The sequence below is a fragment of the Salvia miltiorrhiza genome, unplaced genomic scaffold (genome assembly GCF_028751815.1).
Source record: "Salvia miltiorrhiza cultivar Shanhuang (shh) unplaced genomic scaffold, IMPLAD_Smil_shh fragScaff_scaffold_2_2:::fragment_3, whole genome shotgun sequence".
NCBI lineage: Eukaryota > Viridiplantae > Streptophyta > Magnoliopsida > Lamiales > Lamiaceae > Salvia > Salvia miltiorrhiza.
In genome coordinates, this window is record NW_026651451.1 from 154,543 (window position 1) to 163,157 (window position 8,615).

At 35.6% G+C, this 8,615-nt stretch overlaps 1 protein-coding gene and 1 pseudogene across 1 annotated transcript; both read right to left on the reverse strand.

Moving 5' to 3' along the window:
• Nucleotides 1-1,463: 1,463 nt before the first annotated feature.
• Nucleotides 1,464-4,543, reverse strand: LOC131002886 (putative late blight resistance protein homolog R1B-16). Its single transcript, XM_057929385.1, has 2 exons — nt 1,866-4,543; nt 1,464-1,762 (listed from the first exon to the last, which is right to left on the reverse strand). Exon 1 carries the CDS (start codon nt 4,456-4,458, stop codon nt 1,867-1,869), a length of 2,592 nt encoding a protein of 863 aa, XP_057785368.1. The 5' UTR covers nt 4,459-4,543; the 3' UTR covers nt 1,464-1,762; nt 1,866.
• A 2,567-nt stretch (nt 4,544-7,110) lies between these two features.
• Nucleotides 7,111-7,220, reverse strand: LOC131002899 (U5 spliceosomal RNA; annotated as a pseudogene).
• Between the last annotated feature and the right edge of the window lie 1,395 nt (nt 7,221-8,615).

Consider the following 8,615-nt stretch of genomic DNA (forward strand, 5'->3'; position numbering starts at 1 on the left):
AAACACCTAATGGATTGACTCGCAATCGTACGAGGTCGTCCTAGTGTAATAAGCTAACCCAAGTCGTCTCTCAAGGAAGGCTAAACAGGGCTTTGATCATGCTACGCACAGAAAACAAGAAATAAACCTAAACACTCTAATCAGGTAATTGGGTCTGTCACTAACTCGCTCTCTAATCACCAAGGCATAAACAGAAAGGAACAATAAACATTAACTAAGGTAGAAAACATATAAGGACTAAAACATGACATTTGAACATTAATGAAATCAACTAGAGTTTCAAACTCAAACACTAAACCAAACAATCATAAACTCATAAACATCAAAGATTAATTACTACCTAGGCAATAAACTAAATCAAGCATAAGATTCTAATGCAAAGAAAATCTTAATCTCCATAAAAAGAAATCTCTAAACCTTCACCAACAAGAAGGGAAAAACGTAAGCAATAGCAACGAACTATGAATCACGTAGATTATCTAAACTCAACGACAATAATCTCTAATCATTACATCCATCAAAGGCATAAAACAAAGATTCAATTAACCAAAGGATTCATAAAATCAAGATTATCTAAACTCAACAATAATAATCTCCAATCATCACATTCATCAAAGCATAAAACATAAAACTCAATTAATCAAAAGATTCATATAACCAAGAGAATATAGAATCAACAACAATGATCTTCAATCATCATATTCATTAAAGACAAGCAACAAAAACTCAAATAACCAAAGGATTCATAAAACAAAGAGAATCAAAAGAGTTCTTACAAAACGTAGCAATCCAAGGAAATCCAATCGGATGAAATGTTAATTGACATCCAAAGCAATCCAATGAATCCAAGATCGAAAGTAAGTGTTGTGAAACTCTAAAAACCTTAAGAAAGAGGTGAAAATCGCCTATGGAGGCTGCTGGAGACGAGAATGATAAAGTGAAACCCTAAAGATGGGTTTTAAACTAAAAAATTCGTAACTGCCAGAACACGCGGTAGGCGGCCGCCTAGAAGTAGGCGGTGGCCTAGAAGTAGGCGGTGGCCGCAAGAGTAGGCGGCCGCCTACCCGGAGGCGGTGGCCTAGTCTGGCAGCGGCATCTGCTTCTTTATCCAGAAATGCTCAAAGCTTCACGAAAGACTTCCCAAACTCCGGAATCCTGCACCCACAAGAAAAAGCAGCAAACAGCACTCGGACAAGAATAACACGGCACGAAAAAGCACAAAGCATTCTCGAAAGTGTATCACACAACTCAACAATAACACTAAGAAACAAGGTAAACAATAACGATTCTAATACTCTTTTAACTTAGCCCTATCAGATTATTAATCTTATGCGGAAAAGCTTCACAATAACCACAATTATAGGATTGTGGTAGCTCTATGGAGTGGAGTTGATACGTATCAAGATTGTAGAAAATGCAAGGCCGAATCTGCCTCCCAGTACAATAACATCTCACTCAAAATATTTAACCATAACTCAAAAACATATCATTGATAATTGTGAATGAAAATATATAGTCGTACAATCGGGTTATACCTTCATTTCAACTTTGACCCGCACCCTGATTTAAACTCATATCCTGATCCAACCCATTTAAATAATACTATTCTGAATACGGGTCAACCCGGTTGTACGGTACACCCAGGTGTACCCAAGATTTTGTGAAATATATAAATTTTTTCAGAAATATATAGTTCTTGGATAGTCTCTTTCAGCTCAACAATGGGTGTCTCTCTTTATCTCCCACTTGTTTTTCAGCTATGCTGCCAATGAAAATGAAAAACCACTTTGAATAGAATTAATAAGAAATCAAAAGAAAAAGTAGGAAAGGAATCAATTTAAACCAAATCTACAATTCCTATGTACCTTAGTCGTCTTCCTCCTCGGAGTTAGAACTAGCAAGCTCGGAGTGAGGACTAGCAAGCTCGGAGTTAGGACTAGCAAGCTCAATACGAACTTGAAGGGCTCCTTCCCCATAATAGTCCTCGTGTTCCTCTGATATTCTTTTAGCAGATTCCACAACCGCATCGCTACAACGTTTCACATCAATTTCTCTAAGTGTGGATATTTCTGCGAAATCTAAAGGGATCTCCACCAACTTACATACTTCAACAAGATGAAGGGACTCAAGGCATGGAAAGTGGGAGCTTTGAGTTTTCCATATTTCTATACCATCACACCACTTTACACTTAAGAATCTGAGACTGCAAAATTGGCCTTCAGTTGTTTCCCACTTCCCTTGGTTGAATCTCCCATTGTTGAGTGTGAGCTTCCGAAGATGGGGCAACACACCTACCTTATCCAATATGTCTTGCCAGCAATAACTCGATCCTTCGCTACGAAGAACCAAACTCTTGAGCGATTGGGGAAAGTTGATTGCACCCGTTGCTAAAAAAGAGCAATTCAAGGACTTAAGTTTAGTTAGAGCATCAAGATTGCTGAGACAATACATGTCATCGTCACCCTCTCCCCCGTTAGAAAAAGCCAATTTTTTTATATTGGGAATTTTTTTGACCACTTCTTTGCTGCACTTGAAATCTAACACTTTCCCCAACCTTTGCAGATTTCCCAAAACAATGTCATCTCGGTCGTTAGGAGGATCTACGAGACGAAGAGTGAAGAACTCAACATGCCTGATGTGAGGCATGCACCAAAAATCAGTTGGCGCAGTAACCACATTGTAGTTATGAACAATTAGTGTTTGTAGATTCCAAAATCGCCAAATAGAATAAGGGAAATTCCCCCCTTTAGCAAAGATTTCAAGGAACCGTGAGTTCACTAATTGATCCATGTTTTCAGTGAAATCTTCAAATGGTTGGAATCTAACTATTTTCAGTATCCTCAACAAACTCGTACTGAGCGCTGACAGTTTTAGTCGAACACGCCACGTCAATGAACGAGCTTGAGACATAGACGACAAGGCGCTTATGGCTTCATTATCAGATGCGGTATCATAAAACCTTTCTTTTTGAGCTTCTCTCCGGCACAAGTCTCTCAACAAGTCATGAATTTTACAGTACTTCTTGGTTCCATTATTCCTTATAACAAGATTTCTACCAATAAGGTCTTCCAAATACTTTTTTGCTATCTCTTCCAAGCTTTTCCCACTTTCTGGTTTTAAAAATCCTTCAACACCCCAATATATAACAAGCCTTGAAATGTCAATCTCCACATCTTCCGGGAAAACTCCCATATACAGAAAACATGGTTTCAAATATACTGGCAATTGCTTGTAGCTCATGTATAATATTTTCAAGCAACGCTCATCATCCTCTAAATTAACACTTGCAGCATTCAAGTTTTTCTCTATGTATTCCCAAAATTCTCTTGTATGTTTGGACTTGGCCAAAAGTCCTCCCACCACGACAATTGACAATGGAAGTCCTTTGCAACCTTTTCCAATCTTTTTTCCAATTTCCTTCAATTCAAGAGGGCAACCTTCTTCCCCAAACACTGTTTCGGAGAGAAGCTCCCAACTATCAGCCTCATTCAAAAGTTTCATCTCAAGGTTATCAGACTTGGACAATGTAGAAGCCAAATCTGAGAGCCTTGTTGTTACCACTATTCTGCTACCCATTTTATTATCCGGAAAATAATTCTTGACCCTATACCATGCATCAATGCTCCACATATCATCCATTACAATTAAGTATCTTCTACCAAACAAGTGTTTATACAATATTTCTCCTACTTCATCCTCACTCAAATTATCATCAATTGCATAATGTAATTGACGAAGAACTACTCCAAAAATTTCTCTAATGCTATATTCTTGAGAGATGGTAGCCCAAGCACAAATATCAAAATGCTCCTTAATAAGACGTTCTTCATAAACAGTTCTAGCAAGAGTGGTCTTACCCGAGCCGCCCATCCCTACAACGGGAATGATTAGTAGATCACTGCAACGAGAAGTGAGCTTATCCTTCATTTGAAGCTTGACATCATCAGCACCCACCATGCTACTCTGAGGCGTAAGCGAAGAAGATCTCTTCTGCAAAATCGAAGAAGATCTCAAGGAATGAGGAGGAGTTGAGTTTCTGAGCAGCTGATGTTGGACTCCAACTCTCCCTTGAATTTGCTTGGCCTCCTCTTCGACAGAAGCCATATCTTGTATCACCTTCTCGAGAGCTTTATACAAGCCATCAAAGATCATATTTTCTCCATCATTTTTTACCTCATCAAAAATATGAGATACAATGGAGCATTCCTCATCGAAAATATGAGATTCAATGGCGTATTCGGCTGCATAAGCTGCATCTGCAATGCGAATCTCTAAGGGATCCGCTTCATTGGAGTAGACACGATGAGGATTATAGGATTGGAGAAATTCTAGCAAGAAACTGATTTTTTGAGTGAGAGACTCAACTTGTTTAATATGGAGAGGAATAGGAGGGCAAGGATGAAGTTGAAGGTTATCAATGATATGCATAGCAGAAACTAGAGTTGCATAAGCCGCCATGGTTGATTTGGAGTTGCAGACAGAAGCAGTATGAATGAAGATGAGACTAATGATTCTGAATTCTCAAAGTCTGGCCACATATTGTTTCCAATCTACCTCAATTATTGATGACTTTAATTTCTCTTTTTACAGACTGGAAGATAGCGACTGGACATTCACTTCATCACTTATATTATCATCTCCAAATAATTTTGTCAATTTTTTTCTTTCCTATTCAAATTATCGTTCAATTTTGTATATAATCCCTCCGTCCCGCTTCAAATGACCCTAAATATTTCGACACGAAGATTAAGGAATGCGTGATAAAGGTGTAAAGTGATAGTGGGATCATTTAAAAAGTAGTGTTAAATATTTCTAAATTTGAGTTGGCATTTAATGTGGAACAACCCAAAATAGAAATAAGGGTGCCTCCAACAATGATCCCAATTTATAGCTTTCAAATTGACACGTCAACTTTAGAAACCCACCTACTTTTTTATCTAACATCTCCTCCATGCTCCAACAATAAATCAATTTCTTATTTTTTGAGGTTCCACCATAAAACACACTCTTTTTGTATATCTATATATATGTTTCCTAAGTAATTTTATTTGCATTATTATTATTATAATATTTATATATTTTTATTTTATTTTAAATTTAAAATTCTATATTTTAATTACCTAAATAATAAATTACATCAGCTTTATAATATAAATAATAATTAAAATTATATTACAAAAATTAAAGCAATTTATACAATTAAAGCAATTGAAATTAATTGTTTAGCCTTTTATTTCAAAGCAAAACAAATAAATGAAAAGCACTGCCTCCGTCCATCAAAGATATGCCACAATTTCTTTTTTCGTCCGTCCACAAAAAATATGCCACATCTATTTTTAGTAGTAGGGTTCACACTATTCCACTCACATTTAAAGTGGAATCATTACTCCACTACCAACTTCACTCACATTTTATTAAAACCCGTGAAGTGACATATCTTTGGTGGACGGAGGGAGTAACAAATAAAAAACAATCACCAAAGACATTAGATAAATGAAAATAAAAAATAATCAACAAATGGTGAAAAGCTCCAAATTAGCTGCAAAACAAAAAGGAAAAAGAAAATAAAAAGAGAAAAGGTCAAGGGGGGACCCGCATGTGTGTGAAGATGGGTGCAATTTTGCGCCTAGTTTCTTGGTTTCCAAATTGAAACTGGTTCCTTAACACTCCAACGGTAGTTCCAAAAAGCGGAAACTGGAAATTGGGACCGTTGAAGGCACTCTAAGGTCATTTGAAGCGGGATAGAGAGAGTACTATTTACATTTATTATTTTAATATTTTTTTATACAAATATATTTTATTATAATATTATAAATTAGTATTTAATTATTTATATTATTTTTAAATTTTTATATACCCAAATTTTGGATTTATAAATCATAATAATGGATTATTAATCAATAAAAATAGTATTTATGTACTCTAACTGGATGGAATAAAATTAATCGGAACATTTATTTCAGAGAAAGTGTTTCTATGTTACGTATCGTTTACTCTCTCGTGGTTTATTCTCACTTTTAGAGTCTCTTAGATGAGTAATGTTTTCCAACGAGATTAAACTGTCAACGTAAATAATAGATTTAAAAAAGTAATTGAATATCAAATAGTATTCATTTAATTATTTGGTGTGAAACTTAATAAATGTAAAATCACATCGATGTAAATAAATAGAAATTTGTGTTATTAACTTAGATTATCCACATGATTTCTTACTTTGGAACGGACTGGAGCATGAGTTACCAAGTGCTGAACTACATACGGTATGATGTTTGAAAACATACTTTTTAGAATTGAGTTGTCAAGAAAACGATACTAATACTCCTTTTATCCTATTGATATGGGCACGAGAATTAAAGATGTGCATTTTAGAGTGTAAAATAAGTAGAAACAACATGTAAAGATGAGGTGTAAAATAAGTTTGTAGTGTAAAATAAATACTCTCTCTGTCCACGATATCGTTTCCATATTGTGGACGACACAGATTTTAAGAAAAATGACGAATAGTACTCCCTCCGTCCATGGTATCGTTTCCATATTGTGGACGACACAGATTTTAAGAAAAATGACTAATAGTACTCCCTCCGTCCACGATAAGTATGGTATAGAGGAGAGGGCACGAGTTCTAACAAAATATTGGGAGATATGTATAAAGTGAATGAAGGGATTCACTAAAATTGATTTTTTTAGGTATTAATAAATGGTCCGTGAGATGTATTTTTTGTAAATATTGTGTGTGAATAAGAGTAAAAATACAAAGGGTATAGACAATATTACAATAATACTCTTGTAACTTGGCCTTCATCTCCCAAACCTCCCACGACATATCCCCACACACAATCATGAGCGACACAATTTATTACGCAAATTATTCTCAATTTTACATTAACCTACTTCACCTGAAGATGCTAATCAATCAAGAAAACTTGTACAAATACAATTTTACCTAGATCAAAATAGATGAAAGAAATGCTACCATAAAACATATAAAACAAATTTAACATTATTATGCAGAAAACTTATACAAATACAATTTTACCTAGAACAAAATAGATGAAAGAAATGCTACAATAAAACATGTATAAAACAAATTTAACATTATTATGCATTGTTGGGGGCTTACCCCTCCAAAAAATGGCGTATGCCGCTTAAGTTGCGACGAGCACACGGTATTCTTTAGTAAAAGGCGAAAGAATAGTTCGCTATGTGCTCAACGGGCGGCTGCGTGATTTCATAAGTGTAGTCGGCCATTGTTTTATAGTAGCACATAGTTAGACCGTATCTCTCTGATTGTCGATGTGGGATATTTAGCTTTTTTACTTGAAATCAAATCACAACCGGCGGTTTTCATCCATAAATGCGATGAAACTAACCAACTGCAATTTTCTTCATCTAGCAAGAAGCTTCAACAGCTCATGCATCATCGCCATCATTCTTGTTGCATCTCATATCGGTTTCGCCATTGAAGAGCTTCAACATACTCTCTCTCTCTCTGGAGCCTCAGCATTCTACAACATATATATCTCACAACCGCTTCTCTTCTCTTCTCTTCGCCTCTCTCTCCTCTGCCTTCATCTCCCAAACCTCCCACGACAAATCCCCACACGCAACCAGGAGGCGACACGCGCCTCCCAGTCGACACATATTTATAGTCGCGTTCATTGTACTGATAAGGGGCTTCACTCAGTGTAATGATCTCCGTCTCCACATCCATCGTTGCGCAGTACCTCCCCCTTCCCCAGTGCAGGAAACCTTCACTAGTCAAGGGAGCCTTATCGAAGAAGAATGGCCTTACATGGTGGGGGAGGTGGTGAACCTCGATGTGCCTCCAGGACTCATCGACTCCAACAGTGAGCACGTCAAGACCGAGGTCAATTTGTAGGCGTGGTGGCTAATGTATATCATTTGCAGGGCTGTAAACGAACAGAACTACTCGGAGTAGCTACTCTCATTGATTTACATAAAGTGGCAGAGCTTTTAGCTTTATGGTTGATAGGAGTCGAAGTAGCTCAGTCCAACTTTTAAAAAAAGAATCAAATTAATTTATTCTTTTAAAAAATAAATTATTTTTTAAAAAACAAATATAAAGATGTAATTTTTTATATTCTTTCAACTATAATGGTACAATTTGCAGGGATAACACTAATATATTATTAAATCAATAGAAAGAGAATAATTATTTATTATAGTCGGTGATCGAATTTTAATCCTAAATTCATTAAAATTCTACTTACACATAAAAATGAATTGTATAGACTGCTCGAAAAATTTGGCTCGGGGCCCCCATTCAATACCTTCAAATTCAGTCTCCCTTCCTCGCATCGACAAATCTTGGATCCACCCCTGGGTACAAAAGGGGTTTGGGTGGGGAGTACCGTTATTTTTTTTAATTATATTTTGTAATTTAATTATTTGTATTATAATTTCATTAAGGATATAATAGTCTATTCACTCAAAAATTGATTAGATTTAATATTTTTTTATTTTCATGGTTAACATTAACCTTTTGTTAATTAAAATGGTTATTTCCAAGTATTAACACTGTTGTTAATGTATTTTAGTTTCTATATTATATTTTATTTCAATAAAATTAATATAATAGCATGAATCAAATTAAT